This window comes from Phoxinus phoxinus (assembly GCF_949152265.1).
Source record: "Phoxinus phoxinus genome assembly, chromosome: 10".
NCBI classification, from domain to species: domain Eukaryota; kingdom Metazoa; phylum Chordata; class Actinopteri; order Cypriniformes; family Leuciscidae; genus Phoxinus; species Phoxinus phoxinus.
In genome coordinates this window covers 25,785,291-25,804,088 of record NC_136885.1, presented here as the reverse complement: position 1 = coordinate 25,804,088, position 18,798 = coordinate 25,785,291, and the positions used below count along the sequence as shown (strand labels likewise).

At 38.7% G+C, this 18,798-nt stretch overlaps 1 protein-coding gene across 8 annotated transcripts in view; it reads left to right on the top strand.

The window, feature by feature from the left end:
* phactr4b (phosphatase and actin regulator 4b) overlaps positions 1–18,798 on the top strand; it is a 44,481-nt gene that overhangs the window by 21,607 nt on the left and 4,076 nt on the right. For 3 of the 8 annotated variants that reach the window (XM_079626707.1, XM_079626708.1, XM_079626709.1), the window contains exons 4-12: positions 6,199–6,369; positions 6,754–6,834; positions 8,745–9,194; positions 10,377–10,781; positions 13,486–13,617; positions 15,289–15,793; positions 16,820–17,106; positions 17,609–17,789; positions 18,353–18,408. In XM_079626707.1, the coding sequence (XP_079482833.1) occupies positions 6,199–6,369; positions 6,754–6,834; positions 8,745–9,194; positions 10,377–10,781; positions 13,486–13,617; positions 15,289–15,793; positions 16,820–17,106; positions 17,609–17,789; positions 18,353–18,408 (2,268 nt within the window). Of the gene's footprint in view, positions 1–3,943; positions 4,109–6,198; positions 6,370–6,753; positions 6,835–8,744; positions 9,195–10,376; positions 10,782–13,485; positions 13,618–15,288; positions 15,794–16,819; positions 17,107–17,608; positions 17,790–18,352; positions 18,409–18,798 lie in introns of those variants that run through there. The other 5 variants (XM_079626711.1, XM_079626712.1, XM_079626713.1 and 2 more) reach the window with 3 other exon arrangements.

Sequence of the window (18,798 nt, the reverse complement as noted above, 5' to 3'; positions counted from 1 at the left end):
AGTTTGAGCCTGCGCAGTACGATCAGCCATCAGGAAGTGAGTGCTTCTAATTGACTTCACTTTTCTCCGTTGAAACCTATGGGGTCGCTGTGTCCATTTTATATTCTGTCTATGAATTTTTGGAGCGGCTAGCAATAGCGAACTAGCTTTGAACGCATAAGATCCCACCCTCCCTTTAGAGTGCTCTCGAAAGCCACACCTCGTTCAAAAGACATGAATGTGTTCAGCAGAGTTTGCTAAGTGTCTCGAGATGAGGGTTGGCGTTAAACTACCTCATGTCTCAAAGCACATAACATTACAATATAATAAACATAAAACAACTGGTTTTACAACATAAAACAAAGAGCACTGAACCATCTGACTGCTGCAAATTAATTTTGGCGGTGATAGTGTTGCCATTGAAACGCATAAATTCGAGTCACAGTTCACGAACCACTCCGAGTATAACGTCACAGGTTTCCATCTCTTCCACATTACAGTAGTTATGGTGTGAACGCAGCATAAGCTCGTTGTTTTGGTTAAGGGAGAACTGTAAAAGGTGGCTGCTGTTTCGGTTGCGGACCGTGCTCGGTGACTGATGGCCATCTTCTAGTAGCATGAAACACACTGTGATGACGTGATGTCTGCACGAGCAGGGTGCACTGAGGTCCGAATGCAATGATTGGACAAACATTTTATGGTCCTACGTCTTCCGCAGATGATATATGTGTGTGTATATATATATATATATACATAAGACAACTTAAAGGGATGAAAAATGTCGGAAACCAAAAAGTTGATGAACCCCATTGACTTCCATATTATTATTTTTTCCATACTATGGAAGTCAATGGGGTCTATCAACTGTTTGGTTAACCATATTCTTCAAAATATCTTATATTGTGTTCAACAGAATTCATACAGGTTTGGAACAACTTGAGGTTGAGTAAATTATGACATAATTTTTGGGTGAACTATCACTTTAAATTAGTGTTTGCTAACAGGATGTGAGGAGACTTTCAACCAGCATAACAAAAAAATGTTTCTGGAACAAATCGCTATACCCTTACTTTAATGCTGACTTTAGGCAAAGTTAGCAATAATCTCACATTGTTCATGTGTGGAGAAAAGCCTGAAGTCTGAATCCCGGTGATGTTTGTACTGTTTCCTCCGGCGCAGGGTGTGAGACCCCACCGATAGTGATGACAAACAAGGAGACAAAGCACAGCTGACATTCGGTTACTGCACAGAGGAAGCAATCAAGTCTTTAATGTTCCTCAGCCAAACAGCACGGCTAGGTTCTATGTCACAATACAGGCGTCTTTGTTCTTTCGGCGGAATCCGCTCACTGTTGCCTCTGCTGACACTGTATTTGTTTCCAGTGGTATTTTCCTTGCAGCAAAATGTCAATTTGCTGTAAGCAACTGAAACGTGTTACCCCTACAACAATGTGTCCAATTGGAGCTTAACCTCAGACAAATAGTCAAAATGTTGTCCAACAACTGAGTATTTTATAGGTGTGTTATCTAGGGCTTATACAATATTTATTTTTTAAATGTATATAATTATAAATAGTAATATAAGTGCATATTTTTGAATATTAATAATATAAAATTGTAATTTAGATTTTTAATTTTAAATGTATATAATTAAGTATTAATAATTATAAATATTTTGTTTTAATTTTTAACAATATAACATAGATTTTATTTTTTAAATGTATATATTATATAATACATTGTATTTTACTTTTAGTTTTCAATTGGCATGTTGTTAGGTTTCAGAGTAAAACTCTTCTCGAAAACGTATGATATTTTCTATTCATGCCCACAACTACTACAGCCATATATATTCAGTCAATCGTCTTTGGCTATAGCATTATGTCTTATGTGGTATTTTGAGTTTAACTTTTTAAAACACGTCTTGAGACCCCTGCATTCTGTTCCTTTGTTGCGCACCTATGTTTTGAACTTGTGTTTGTTTGCTTTGTTTCTGAACACAAGAATGCATCTCATGTAAAAGCCCCCTAAGAAATGCATCTGATTTTCTAACAGGTAAATAGTGGTTTAGGCAGACCACTGACCAGTAAATATTTTTTAATATGCTTTTTTGGGTTATTTGAACCACAGCTTTGAGAACTATACATTGAAGACATCTTACAAGCAAGGCTGTCTGGAATGAGAGCCTGTAGTTATTTGTGCATATACAGCAATGCATAAGGGGGTGGTGTGTAGCGGCAGGGCAGTGATTGACTCTTCATGGTTTCTCCCTGCGGAGACAGACTGTTACATAATGAAACAAGCTGCTCCAGGCTGAATGCCGGCCTTATTTCCGACAACACAACTGCCTACACACTTCTCTTCTCATTTGCTTAGCATATACACCTCAATACTCTGGCTCTGGAGTTGCATGTACATGTACACTAGTCGACTAGTCGGTGGTTTGCCTGAATGACAAGTCAACTAATCGGTCTCAAGGACCTGTATCTGGTGCACCTGCCTCGATCGGATATATTTGTTTGAGGCCGGTTACATAAGATGTGCTAAAAAAGAGCTTCATGGTGGTCAACAGAATGCAAGGGAGAGACCGAACAATAATAAAGGTTACACACCTAGAAGTCAAGCGCGGCAATCAGAACGGAAAAAGAAGCAGTCTATGCATGAGTCTATGCGCTGTCTATGGGTTTGCGAGCCTCCACTGCGCGCGCCTCTGCTGACTGCGCGCGCGCCTCCCCACGAGGCATTTATACTTCGCGCTCGCCGGTGTACTATTCTTTGAAAAGACAGCGGTGAGAAGTCGTCAGGTACACTCGTGAATGTTTATTTTAGTACACTTTAGTAGGCTACACCAAAACCACACTACAAAAGAATCGTGCAAAGCAGTAAAACAGATTATTCCTTGTGACATTAGAAAAAGAAAAAGAAATGGATATGAGAATGTAATCTACAACTAAATTAACGTTATCTTACATAATTTCTATGTTTTTATTTAGTTTTGTCAACCTTTTTATAAAACATGGCCATTTTTTTTTATTTCAAGGGCTTATGTCTGCTATTGTAGGCTCATTTAGTTAATGTAAGCAACTAACATTGCTTACACCCCCCCCCCCCCCCCCAACTAACATTGCTCAACCCCCCCCCCCCCCCCCCATTAAAAAAAGTCTTACCAACTTTAGGCAAGAAGACTTTTGAAGGGCGGTGTAAATGCAAATTTACAGATGCAAGAAAAACAATTGCACTCTATCCATATGATTGTACACATCAGTGTACTCAACTTCACATCAGTAAATGCATGTCATGTTTGTTTTCTCTGCTGTTTTCCTGTTTCACACTGCGGTGTACCATGGTAGGGGGTCGTTTTCAGTTCTTTTCACCTCTTACTCTCCCCTCCTCCCCGTTTCAGGATCAGGGTGGAGTGCCGTTTCCTCCCTCTGTTTCCCAGGCCTCGCCCCCCTCTGTTTTTCAAGGCAATCTGAATCTCTCCCTGACATTAATGCACAGCCTTTGCACGGATCATTCTTTTAAACACCTCACTCACATCTTTTGTGTTTTGTATCATTTGGAACCCTGTCTTCCGGATCTGTTTCCTACTCGTTCACTTATCTTGCCGCTAGTAGTGATGTCTGATCCATTAAGGGCTAATTTCTTGACTCAAGCTGCTCAGGCTCCAGTTTAATGCAGCTGAATGATATCTGCGTAACACATTGCTCTGTTTTCTCACCGAATTCAGTGGTTGTGCGTCATTCGCTGATTGTGTTTCCAAAGGCTGGGGCTTCTGGCCGGCTGTGCTTTTAGGACATGATCATGGATATGTTGTCGAGTGCTGGTGTTTCTTAGCTTTTTTCTGGATGGTGTTCCCTGTTTGTTAGACATTAGGAGTCCATATTCTGACTTTTACACTCCTCGTGTACACATTTTGAGTTGTGAGACTGCCTGTTCCTCAGTGTCTTCCATCTGAACTGTCCGATATATGGCCGTGTTCAGTCACATTGTGCTCTAGGACTGTAACTTTTTCATTTGTACTCCTACTTCAACACTTTTTTTGATTTGGAAAAACCAAACAGGACAGGAAGTGGACGCTTGTATGGCTTGCTGCTTTCAAACAAGTTGCCATGGCAGCTGGAGTCCAGGTAGACTGATACATTTACACACTAAAATGTAGTAACGGAGGACTTATTAGTATTTTAATAATTAAGGAGCGATTTGGACATGTTTTCCGAACCTCATGAGTCTTTGTTTTAGCTTCTTTGCTCTAATGTGTTTTCCTCCCTGTTGATTTGTGGGTTGCAGGTGTTGGTTGCCTATATTTGTACTTATCTAACAGCATAGGTTTTTATAGGCTTTGTTTCACATCTGCTACATTTAAGACAAGTATACATGTAATGGTCTAGCAAATATTTGAAAGTCAACAAGCACAAGAATGAACTGGGCTGTACCAAACACAAGCTCTTTACAAATGAAGGTATACGTTAAATATTCTGAAGATTAGGAATGGATCCAGTAACTACTTTTAATAATTTTTTTCTGTACGCAATTAAAAAACCACTTCATGTGAGCGGAAAAACTTTTTTTGCGATATATGGGAGTTTTTGAAATTTACGTGTTTCCATTGGGCATATTTTCAATCCGCAATTACAATTTACGCCGAACTGGCCAAATACACACATCTGAATCTGAAACTTTTTTGAACCCTGATATATTAAAGGAACAGGTAAATGTGACATTTATTACAATGGGTTTATATGAAGATTGTTTTAAGTTCACTTAAATTAAAAGTTCTCATATTTTTAAAGCCTATTAAATGTTAAAGTTGAAACCTTTCATTTTACCGTACTGTAATGTTGAATGACTGATTAATGTCTAAAATTGAGATCAAAATCAGTCTTTTACAACAAACAATTTTTAATACATGAATTTGACTGGATACTGAAATAAAAACAGCCTAATTTTTCATGTCTGTAAAAGTCAATTGAAAATATTAATATTTCAATATTTTTGTGAAAAGTATTATAAGTTCATGAAACTTTCTGTAGTAAATTAACTCTTAAAATATGATTCTCCCTCCCTCTTACCAAGGCTGCATGTATTTTATAAAAACAGTAATAATGTGAATTATTATTATTATTATTATTACAAGTTAAAATAGTTTTAATATATTTGAAAATGTAATTTATTCCTGTGATGGCAATATCATTTTCAGTAATTATTTTTTGAGTAATTTGGACTTCATTTTCAGCAGTCATTTCTTCAGTGTCTAAAATTCTGATTTGGTTAATATTTTCATTGAAACCATGAAACAATTTTTCAGGAGTCTTTAAAGAATAGAAAGTTAAAATGAACAGCATTTATTTTAAATATTTTTGTTACAATGTAAAAGTCTTTACTGTAACTTGAGATCAATTTAATGCATCCCTATTCTTACAAAAAATCTTACTGACCCCAAACCTCTTTTGTAATATTACAAAAGTAATATTTCAAACAGATCATATGTTTAATAACTGTCACAGCTAAGCAGGCACTGTTATAGGCTGATAATCTCTAAATGGAAAAATATTGGCCTTTTAAATGGACCTGTATCTTACTGTACTTATGGGATGCACAGCTTCCTCTGTGCACAAAAGAGAGTACAGTGAGGCCCATCCCCATCAGCCGGAAAGTTCAAAGCCACGTTCAGCCCCCATTTGAATGGGGCAAAGATGTGAGATTGTGAGTCTCTTGGCAGTGCTGGATCTGAGTGGAATGTGAGTGTGTAACATGGGGAAGCAGTGGCCTCTGGCCAGCTCACCATGCTGAGATGTGATTGTGATTCGTGATGGGGATCAGCTCGTCTTCTCACGAGAGCCGCCAGAATACACTCTGTGTTGGGGTCTAAAACAATACTGAGTCTTTGGAGGCTCAGCAGTTTAGTATGTTTTGATATTGAGGTTGGAGAAGGGTTGTGGTGTCAAGTATTTCATGCATGAGAGCGTCTCTGGATCTACTGCACAGGACACAGCTGCATATATGGGACAGTATGTTTGTCATGTTTCGTATGATGGCACAATATTATAATTCACCCTGACGTGGCACGCTATGTATAATATGCTTACGTAAACACTCAGCACAACACAAAGTTTGAGTTACATAAAGCATCTGACCCAACGCCTCTTGTAGCCATTGATGTACAGTACACTGTGTTTGACAGCTCAGTCAAGGCATTATTTCTTTGTCTCTTCTCCAGATGATGAAGGTGAGCACCAGCACAGCACCATGGGGAGCGAAGGGGGCACGGCAGGGGACGGCACCCCTCCTCCCAAGCGCAAAGGCAAGTTCTCTACCCTGGGTAAGATCTTCAAACCCTGGAAGTGGAGGAAGAAGAAAAGCAGCGAGAAGTTTAAGGAAACTTCAGAAGGTCCTTTGTTCTTTTCTCTTCATGTTTGTGTTGGAAAAAACGTTTCCTTTCCTTGACTTTTTTTTTCTTTTAAATAACACCCTACTGTTTGTGAATGTTTTCTTTCCTTTGCTGATATGAATGTTGTTTTCTCAGATGTTTTGAACAATAACTAGATGATTTTAAAATCCTTTTGCCCAGTGATTTCGTAACTGGTTTCGCTTGAGGACTTGTTGACCCAACACTGTACTAAAATGTTTAACATACAATAAATGTCCAGTAATTCAAACTTTCCTGGAGATGCACTAATCTGTGGTTCAAAACCGTGGGGTTATACAACCATGTGCAGTTGTGAGTTCAGCATTTATATTGTAGAGTGTTTTTGTCCCCCCCACACACACACAGTTTTGGAAAGAAAGATGTCGATGAGGAGGCCAAGACAGGAACTGATCGAGCAAGGAGTGCTGAAGGAGCTTTCTGACAATGGTAGGAGAGACAAGTGTGTGTGGTTGGCGTGCGTGCGGTTGGCGTGCGTGCGTGCATGTGTATGTGTGTTTCAGGCAGGGGGGTTGCGAGTGAGAACTTCTGAGTGGTCTCGCTGTATTTCTTGCATTCCTGTCATTGTGGTTTTTGATGATACTGTAACTGGACATACCAACCAAGGAAAATAAACATTGTGAATGATTTCCCCCTCATTTACAGATGTGTGTATCCATCAGTGCTGAATCATAGTTCTGTCTCTCTCTTCACATCAGAAAAAGACAGACAGCTCAGTGAGGTTGTATGTCATCTCAGCCCCACATAATGTGGCAGCAGTCAGGGGAGCTGAGACAAATTCGGCAGTTTTCAAGTCAGATGAAGGGTGTAAATTTCAATTTGATACTTTTTTTTTTTTACTCTTCATATTTTGGGAAGGAAATGACATGCAGTTTTTCTAAAGACAAGAAAGTGGAGCAAATTGTGCCCAGCAGCAAAAAGCTTTGAAAGTCATGCGCTGTGAACCGGCTGCTTTTGGAGGCCTATTTAAGCTGCTTGTGTAACCTTTGAGAGATGTGTGAGGAGACGCAACCTGTACTTCAGAGCTAGTCGTAGCTACACGCTTGTGTCGCACTTCAGACGCAAGCCACATTAGTCTCTAACCTGATGCAAACCTGTTGTTTTTGTTTTTTTAATGCAAATCCTTTTGCAAGGCTACTTCTTCCAGGGAAACAAATATTTGTTCAATGAATACTGTACTACAAGGTGAAGAGTGTGTGTGTGTGTGTGTGTGTGTGTGTGTGTGTGTGTGTGTGTGTGTGTGTGTGTGTGTGTGTGTGTGTGTGTGTGTGTGTGTGTGTGTGTGTGTGTGTGTGTGTGTGTGTGTGTGTGTGTGTGTGTGTGTGTGTGTGTGTGGTGTATATTTTGTATTGTTAATTAAGCAATAAGGTATGAATCGCAAAGCATGACCTCACCTCAAGTGCCTTTTTTCTTGTGGAAACTACATAATACAAATAACATAAGACACACATTTTAATTAAAGTAATGAAATCAAAACCTGGATGACTTTCTTTCCTCCATGGAACATAGATGTTAGGAAGTGAATGGTGTCCTGGGGCTGTTAAACTCCAAAAAGTACAATAAAAGCACCATAACAGAAGTCCATACGTCTTTTGTACTATATTCTAAGTGTTAAGTCATACAATACAGACAAATGTATTGTGTTATTCACGTGAATTTCCCCTATAGCTCTTAAATCTAATTTGTGCGATTTGAATATGCATATACTCACTTTTTGCACATTGCAGTTGGTCACGAGACACACAAACCAGTGCGTCTCATGGCATCAGTGGATGAGATTTTAGAGACACAACAGAGGAGAAAAGTATTTTTCCTATCTTTTTCTGACACAAACATTGTGTGTCTTCAAAAGACGTTATATAATATAGCGCAAGTCATATGGGCTACTTTAACAGTGTTTTTAAGAGCTTTACAGAAAAGATTAAGCTAAATTACGTTTTTAACAAATAACTTATTGACTATAAATGTATTAATACAAATCACAGGCTCCATGAGGTTTTAAAATAAGCTGTCAAATATTTTGAACAAATTGGAACCATCTATCCTGATTCCATGATTCCATCCTGATATCTTCATTCCATCTTAGTCCAGAATAAGTCGTAGTGTTCCTCATGTTTTACTAGGTTGCATGCAACACTGCTAATAACATCTGTAACAAGACAAAATGAAAATCTGTTTTTGTGTCATGAAGAAGGTTTGGCAAAATGTCATTGCGCTGACTATAGATGATCTCGCCTAATGTTGATGATGGCAGTAGTAAACCTGTTGACCTGCCTTTTATAATCCAGTTACTTGCCATATTGTTATGTTTTAATTTTTTTATTATATTTCTTTAACAGAATCAGGTGAGGCCCATGGCCACAAGATGCACTATGTGAAGAATGGTCACACTCTGCCTGTGGGAGTTGGTGGAGGTCTGGGGCTAGAGCAGGTTCACTCGCCCACTGAATCTGAATTCAGAGTCAACCCTGTCTGGCTGCCGCAGCATGATGACCGCAGGGGTCGTGCCCCCTCCGATGGCGATCATCGCGGAGCATTGGGCCTGCGGGCCTCCAATCAGGACGAAGGCAGGAGAAGTGGTTGGTCTGTCGGGACGGAGGACTGGAAATCTAATCTGGCCTGGCAGGGAGATGATATCCGACGTGGAGGAAGATCTCACGCTGAAATGGACAAGAGGCCTGGGCTAATGAAAGCCCCATCCGAGGATGGGCGCAGGACTCGCCCCGAATCTGACTGGAAGCCGACGCTTCCTCGTCACTCGTCTGTCGAAGAGGGAAGGGGAAGACAAGGTTTGTTGGATCAATTCTCTTCGTTTCTCTAGTTCCCTTTCTACCTTCCTCTCTTTTGTTCTCCACACTTCCGCCATCACTGCATCACCTTCTGTTGGGCCAACTGGAGTGAGACAAGTGTCTGAGTTCCCATGGGTTCTGCTCCAGCTAAGGTTCTTATTTAGGAACTGAGTACAGCTAAGCTGAATTCTCCTGTTCTTTCCTAATTAATAAACCACAGTCACCTCAATCCTCATCAAAGCGAACATTATCATTTGTGACCCATGCTGGCAAAATGAGTCAGTATGTGCACGGGCTAATTTCGAGCTGCAGGCAAAACAAGTAAAACAAGGCATCGGTTTTGGTTGAATTCGAGGTTTTCACAAAAATTAGTTCAATAAGCCGTCATCTAGTGATCCAAATGCTCCAAATAGAAATTAATAAAACATCTAAAAGGATCTTTATTTGAACTTTTTTTGAGAGGAGTACCTTTCCTGAGTGCCATTTTTCTCTGCTCGCTTCTTTGCAACTGGCTAAAGTTTGGTATCGTTTTAAAGTGCAGCATTCCAACTTTGTGCATATTCATAGCGAATTCTTGATGCCATGAGTCTATACCAATGAAATTTGATTTTCAAATTCATGCTGATGTAAACAAAACAATCTTACTCAAGCTGACAGATCCAAAGAGTGCGCACAAAGACGCCTCAGACACCACACTATCCAGATATACATAGAATTACAGTATTTCAAAATATCTATCTTGGAGAGTAATCACAAAAACATTGTAATTTTTAATAGAGAAAATAACACTTAACTCATTTTTGAAAATGTACTCATTGCGACTCATTTTGCCAACATGGGTCACATTTAGTCCCAATGTTCTCAAATATTCCCATGTAGACAGATCTGTCTCTCCACTAGGACTGATTTTTTTTTTTTTTGTGAAAATAAAAAAAAATTTTTTATTTATATTTAGTAGAGCAATCTAACATAAAAATAATTATACAAATGTTTTTTTAGCTTTCTGATGATATTCAATGTGCATTTTGATATGTATGTATGTTTTCTGTAGTGTCTTAAATGGTGTCTTTTGAATCGATTCACTAAAGCAGTTCTACTGTGAGTTTTTAGCTTAATAAACCTTCAGATCAGATTGTATTATTATTATGAAACACAAACTAAATATCATGTTTTCCCTTACAGAATCTGACAGCAGTCAATACGTTTCTAACTCAGAGCTTCTGAGGGACACACTGCGAGAGCCTCTGCCCCCCAAACAATCTGTCATGCCCCCCAAGTGGCTTATGACCTCCGCCCCAGAACCTGGTGTTGACAGCTTGCCCCGCACCCCTGTCCACAACCCCGCAGCTGGTTTCTCCTCTTCCTCTGCCTCCTCCAACTCCTCCTCCTCCTCAGCTGTCAGCACAGCTGGAAAACCTCTACGAAACGTCTCCTCAGCTGGTGCCAACACACAGGTTTCCAGTGGCGCTCACCTCACCACCTCCTCAGGACCATCCTCAATGGGCGCTGTCCCAACTCATCCCACCAAACAGCCCCCCCTCCCTCCACCCAAACCAATCAACCGTGGCAACAACCCTGCCATGTTGGGTGAGTGGTCACAAACGCGCCATGCGAGATATAACATGACCCCTATTAAAGTCTGTGAAATTACTAGTCATAATTCATTTGCTTCCTCCGGAAAGCTCTTTGATTGTAAAGCCCTCATAATCTTCTCTATGGGTGTAGATTTGGGTATGGATAATAGGGGCATGTCTCTACAAAAGTTAAGAGACTTTAATGTTAATAATCCCTACCAATATTTTTTAACAATCACAGTAATTAATTACTTGACCTTTATAAATTAAATGACCAGTTACTAGAATAACTGTAACATTTACTGTGCTGCAAACCACCACAGATTACTCATTTTTAAACATGTTAAAATTTATATTTTAGAAACTATTTTATTTTATGTTATATAATACTCACATTTATACTGTCTATTTATTTATTCATAAAATAGTGTTTATATTTTGTATACTATCTTAGTGCTGCTAAACAGGAACAAACTAATCAGCAGTGGAAACATTTGTTTGGTTATTTTACATGGCCAAAAGTGCTGTCATTGTTTTAGGCAAACGTGTAATGCCATAAATGAGGAAATGAATCAACTGCTCTGTGAGGGAAGTTGAAACGGCTTATTAAAATGAAAATGTGAATTTCAGTTAAATTAAAATACTTTCAAATAGATTTCACAGCTGTTAGATACAGTGACAACCCTGAACCACGTAGGTAGAGACTGATAAAGAAATCCTTTTTTTTGATTGCAGTATTAGTCACTTCTGTCTGTGTGTGTAACTGTATCTGTACAATTTGACAGATTTTAAAATATCCCTACTAATATTCAAAACAAATGACTGAATTTGCTCACATGCCTCACACTACAGCATCTCTTATACAGAAAGCACTGATGCTCATATGTTTGTGTTGGAGCATTTTAAACTTTTAAGACTTCTATTTTTACTTTAATATATTTTATAAGCATGTGTGACATGCAGTGGTGCATGATTTGTTGTGTTAATTACATGAAATCCACTTATGTGCCATGTCATTCGTCATAAGAACTCAACCATGTATTTATTACATTTCTGCTATTCTCTGCTTGCAGAGTCAATTTCTGCTTTTGGGGTTCTCCCCCTTAAGCTGATCAACTTTATAATAGTCTTTGATTGCGAGATACTCCGTTATTACTAAAGACAATGTTTTCATTTATGCTGTAATCTTGGATTTGTCGTTTGTCCCTGATTATTGCAGGAAAACAATAGGCATGTTTGTTCCAATTTAATGGGAACTTTTTCTTATTTGGGAGAATTTGTTCTTTGAATGCATTTCTTTGTTAAATCATATGAGAACCGCTGATATCAATATCTGATGTTGAATATGATTTTATTAGCCCTTGACTTGAACTATTAAATATTGGAACCTATTTATGGAAATTTATATGTTGAATGTAATCAATATATTTCGTTTTATATTAGGAATGATTTAAGCAGTATAACAGATTTTGAACAACAGATATAGAATTTTTTTTTGTCCTCCAACAAAAATAGTTCAAAAGGAAGCCGATTCGTCAAGCTTTTCATGGTTTGTAGTGTCTGAACATCGTGCCTCAAGCATTCAATCTCCACACTGCCTCCTGCTGTCCATTTGGAAGCCAGTCAATGAGCATGTCAGTCAGTGCCTCTGAAAGGCAGAGCTGTACATTTCACATATGTTGTTGTTTTACTGCTTATAAGTGTGCTGGGTCACAGTGCACTGGAATGGGCCAGATCTTGATGTTGAACCGCAGACAACAGACAGAAGCTCTGTTCCATTAAAAGAATAGTTACAAAGGTCTTGCTGACCATTTGTGATAGGGTTAGCAATAACATTTTGAAATGTGCTGGTTTTCTTTTACTTTGACTGGTTCCACAGTGCTGTGGCATTTTTCTTAGTGTAGTGGCAGTTGTTAGCTAGCTCAACCCAAAATGTTGAAGATAGTGGTGCTGGTGACTTTTTTGATCATCTAGGTCAGGGTTTCTCAAACTCGGTCCTGGAGGGCCACTGTCCTCCACAGTTTAGCTCCTGCACAAACATACCTGAACAAGCTAATCAATGTCTTCAGAATCACTACTCACAGCTAGGTGTGTTTGATCAGGATTGGAGCTAAACTGTGCAGGACAGTGGCCCTCCAGGACCGAGTTTGAGAAACCTTGATCTAGGTGTTCATATCTATGGCTTTAGCTGGTTCTTTAACTCGCATATGCATTTAAAGTCAACGTGAATTGCCATTTGCAACCCATTTTACTTCCATAATGTGATGTATTTCTTAGTAAAACAGGATATTCAACAAGGAAAAAAATTAAAATAAGAAAAAAAAAAGTAACATGAAATTTTAATGCAAGTTTGTTGAATGCCTAAAAATATAACTGTCTATTTGGCTATTGGGTAATTATCCAATAGCTTTCTCAGCTGAAGGGATGCCACCAGAAAGGAAAGTTGTTTCAGAGGAAGAGCATGTTAAATTTTATATTTTGATTTTAATATAAAAAATTAAAAATTAAAAAAGATGAATCATTCACAATAAGACCAAGAGCATGCGTTTGGAAAAAATAAATGGGGTCAATTTTGATTTCACGTTGACTTTAAAAACCTTCTGTGTGTAGCCTCACCTTCGTGCTGTTCACAGTCAATTAAAGGAGTAAGTCGTCCCTGCTTTTGTAAAGGTATGTGGTGTTTGATGCCCGGGGACTGTGTTTTTGTCCCCCGCCAGCCTCCACCCTGCACGGGGGTGTCGGCAGCGATTTCCCTCTCTACTGGTCCTGTTGGAAGCGTGAGGGTGACCATGACGTCTACCTGTCCCTGCCTGTCTACCTCTGTCGGCGGGCAGGAGGCATGCGCACAGGTAAACGTCGAGGCCAGGCCTGTCGCCAAACCTGGGTCCTTCATCTACTGCTGTGTGCGCTAGCCTCATCTTTCTTATCCTCAACATAGCATGCCTTTAGCGCACCAATTGAGCGTGCACGGGCTAATTTCGACTAACACGGCCCCCTTGCTGCTACTCTTTCTCTCTCACTTCTATTCTCAAGTGAAAAACTGCATGTTTTGGGCATTAAAGCTGTCAAAATGCGTGCAGCACGTTGGCACATTATTAACAGGTGTTTAAACGGCTAGAAGACCCCCTGTTGAATTGAGGCAGTCTTAGCCACCGCTGCTGGAAATGCCCCATCATGCCAGGTGCCAGCATATGTTCTGTATAAGCTACTCCAGGCAACAGTTGCTCCACAAGCAGCTGTGAGATTAGGAACGAGGAATGAATCCAGTCCACCTCATCATGACATGCTGAAAGCCTGCGGGTTGCTTAGCTTTAAGAGCTAACATTCAAGCATTTGATTCGTAGGCAGCCAGGCTAATTCAAAGAATGTTTTAACATGCAGTTTGCATGTTTAGCTTACTTTATGCTTCCTTCTCATTAATAATGTTTGTCCACTGTACTTCATTATACTTGCACCATATCTTTGGCAGTTTTGTGTAGAGTAATTCATCAATTCAAGTCATGTGACATGGGTTTGCATTGCATTGATTAGCTGTCACATGGCTTTTCATCCATGAACTTGCTTGCTTAGAATGTGTTCTGTAAGAATCAGTTGGTCCCTTCGGTGACGTTACTGGCGAGTCGGAAGTCATTTGATTCTACTAATATGAAATGTGAAAACTTTAAAGTTTGTATTAAACAAAAGGGAAATTTCTGTAATTTACTCAGCCTCATCTCATTCCAAACCTATTATTTTATTTCTTCTGTGGAACACAAGAGTACTGTGTCTGTACTGGAAGCACTTTAAAAATATCATAAAATGTAGTCCATATGACTTCTAAAGTCATACGATAACGTTTTTTTAAGAACGGATGGAAATTTAAGTTTAATGTTGTCCTGTGAATTGTTATTTTTATAATTATTTATTTACTATTATAATATTTATTAACGTTTTTAATTGGTCATTATTATTATTTTAATTGTACTTTGTTTTAAAGACTGTAATGTGCTTTTGTTATATTTCTATTTAGCTTTAATTTATAATTTATTTTACTTTTAGTAATTGTGGTACTTTAACTAAATTTATTTTAGTTGGTTGCCAAGACAACATATTGTTTCATCTAATATTTATATTTGATCTTATGTTTTATTTATTTGAGTTATTTTAATAATTTTAGTTTGATTTAACAATAACAGCGCTGCTCCTGTGAGCTGAATCATTTTGTGCTAGTCAAGGACTGGTTTTGTGAACTGGATCAACTAATTTAATGGACAAGATATATGTATATATATATATATAAAACAAAAGATTTTTTTTATTTTTTTTATATATAAATAAAAATAAAATCTTTTGTTTTCCATGGAAGAAAGTCATATGGGTTTTGAATGGCATGAGGGTGGGTGACAGAGTTTTAATTATTAGGTGAACTGTTCCTTTTATTATGTTGAGTAATAGTACAGTGATGTTTGAACTTTAATGCAGTATGTTTGAAAAACTGTTACTTATGTTTACAATGTTTCTTTGTGCATAATATTCTACAGCTGAACTCTCACAAGGAGGCACCAACCTAGTCAAACCCTCACCCCCCATGCCCCCGAAGAGAACCACGCCTGTCACCAAGCGCAATCTAGAAGACTCTCCTCTGACCATATCCTCCCTTCCCTCCATTCTGTCTGAGGACATGAGGGCCAACATCCCTGGGGGCTACCAGCTGCCCCCACCTCCCCCATCCCCACCTCTCCCCACACACATCCCCCCCTCCCCTCCACGGGCCCACACACATCACCTCCTACACCAACACTCCTACCCCTACCCCCTGCCCCAGCCACTTCCTGTCCACTTTGACCCTCCCAGCCCACCGGAGGATCCACCTGCCCGTCAAGCACCCGTTCCCTTACACATCATGATCCAGAGGGCGCTCAGTAGCCCAGGACCCACCCACCCACATCCAGATGGCTCCCAGCGTGCCCACTCACTGCTGTTTGAGACGCCGCCGGAGTACCAAGGTGGTCGCCCACTGCCAGTCACCATCCAGCCTCTCAAACTGTGAGTGTAATCTGGGCACTTTCTTTAGTTTCGATTAGAGCTGTCCATCAAAAATATAAATATAAATATATATATATATATATATCTGTATGTAGAATTATTAAATAAATAAAACATGATATACATTTTTTGGATCTAGTGACGTTTAATCAAAGTCTCATAAATCAATCTTCCAGGGCAATGACAGACTTCTCTCTGATGTTGCATGCTGGATTTTTCCAATCATTAAGTGCACTTAAACCCCATCCTTCCACAATTTACTGTAATTATGAAAGGATACTGCAAGTTATTTTTCAAATCCAGCTTTCATGAATCAAATTCCAATCAAAAATTCAATTGATTGATAGAACCAAGTTACCGCCCCCATACATTTTTTTTTTTTACGATAATTTATTACAATTGAATGTATGCCACAAAAAGTTCTGTCACTACTTCAGTTTCAACACTTTTAAAATAGCAGTAGTAATTTTCTACCCTTCCTCTTCATGCCCTTACTGATGCTTGACATGAAAAAAAAAAAAACCTCCATAGACATTGAGCCAGTCACCATGATTTTGCCAAGTCTTATTTTGAGCGTATTTTGTTGATCCTGTAACAACATTCCTGTCTGAAAATGTAGTCCTAGCTCTATCACTACCCCTAAACCTAACCCTACCCGTAAGTTTTCCCTAAAATCAGAGGAAAATGCTATGTTAATAACATTTAGAAGCTCCATACGCTGGTTGTAAGCCTAAACTTTACATAAACCTTAAACTTGTCCCTCAAATCTGATTGGTTGATTGGAATGTTGTTGGTCCATGATCAACAAAGATTTTGATTCAGGAACATGTTGTGCTTGGTGAAATCACATTCACCCATTGAGCCTTGGCGCTCGTTTAAGAAAGGCTGGTTCAATCCATCTTGCAGTCTCTTTTTCTCTAAAGTAATTTGTATTCTCTCTCGGATGTTCCTGACAGTAAAAAGTTGCAAATACAGTACAGTAATATGCATATGGGTCCAATATGAAATGGATTTTTATTTGCTCAGGGATGAGGATGACTACTCTGATGAAGAGGAGGAGGAAGAGGATGATGATGATGAGGATCATCCACCTGATCATCTCGCATCCCCTCACTCCCAGCCAGAACTTGAGCCTCGTAGCCGCAGGTGTCTGGTGGGGGACCTGAGCATCAGCGTCATCCCTGAAGGAAACAACAGCAGCGAGGAGGAGGAAGATGAGGAAGATCAGCAGCCGGATGACAGCGATTCAGACGGACCCGTGCTGTACAAGGATGATGAATCGGATGAAGACGAGGATGATGACTGCCCACCAAGTATGTATATATATATATATATATATATATATATATATATATATATAATAATGTGTGTGTGTGTGTGTGTGTATATATATATATATATATATATATATATATATAATGTGTGTGTGTGTGTGTGTGTGTATATATATATATATATATATATATATATATATATATATATATATAATACAGTAAAAACAATAATATTATAAAAAATATTATTACAATTTAAAAAAATTATATATTCCTGTGATGCAAAGCTGAATTTTTGGCATCATTACGTGTGTGTGTGTGTGCGTCCTTTTGTGTCTTCTGGATTTATAAATGTACAATTTACAAGTTGAGTTGTACATTTTACACAATACATTTGTGTCTGTGTTTTTAGAATGGGCCTTCTGCTGTCTCTATTAATTCCACATCTTTTTTTTAGTAAGCTTGTATTTTCAGACATCTGTCCATATAGAAGAGAGCCAGAACTTCTGACTGCATGTGTGTGTGTGTTTGCTTGCTGCAGGTGCTCTGGCCAGCAGGGTGAAAAGGAAGGACACATTGGCGCTGAAGCTGAGCAGTCGGCCCTGTGCCCCAGACAGGCAGGCTCCTGAGAGGCAGGCCAAAGTGGAGCACACCAGTCTGTCGTGGCAGAGCAAGGAGCAGTGGGAGGCCATCCGCACACAGATTGGTTCTGCACTCACACGGTAATAGCCCTCTCAGCCACACACCCACACAAATACAGATTACACTGAAATACTGTTGTACGGAATATCAACACAGCTGTGAATCAGTCATAGACTGATACTCCATGTAAGAAGAAACAAGAAGTTAAGGCCTATTCCCACCAAGAACTAACTATAATGATAAAGTTTTATAAAACGTTCTAAATGTAAAAGAATAGCAGAGCCCACACCACAACTATAAACAGTAACGGCACATATTAATAATATCGTTGGAATCACTTTCACAACAATTTTGTCCAGCTGATGATTGATAGAAATGACAGCCAATAAGAATCCATCCTGCTTTAAAGAGCTCAAGCATTTAAAGTGACAGATGACAAAACTGCAGCTTGTGCTTATAATAAACAGAACAATATTGTGCCTATTAAATTAAATGTAATATTTAAAATATATATTTAAACATTACATTTTAAATTATATTTCAACATAATTAAAATAAATATTCATATATATTCAATTGTTGTTTATAATATTGTGCAAAATAAAGAGACCATATGAATAATATGAGGTTGTTGTTTCTGTAGACGATTGAGCCAGAGACCTACTGCTGAGGAGTTGGAACAGAGAAACATTCTCCAGCGTAAATTGCCTCTTTATACTCACTCACTCCAGTTATTGTATTGTGATTTATTTTCCTGCTTCCGTTCTGTCCTTTTTTTTCTCGTTTCATTAGTTACTCATTTATTCCTGTTCATTTATTCCCTAAGTGTTCACTGAAGGTTTGACACTGACCCACATATATTTCACTCTCCGTCTCTATTGGTTCATAAGATATTACAGATATTTCTGCTCAATAGAGTGAAGTCTTTGCTTGTGTTTCTCTCATAGATTTAAAATACTTTGCTGCCTACTTTTATTTTGTACTTTAATAGTTGTCTGTCGTTTATGTGTTTGCAGTTTTCAGTACTTCACATCATTTTTCTATGATATCTAATTTGATTCAGCCTAATTGGTGTTGATGGTGTCTCTT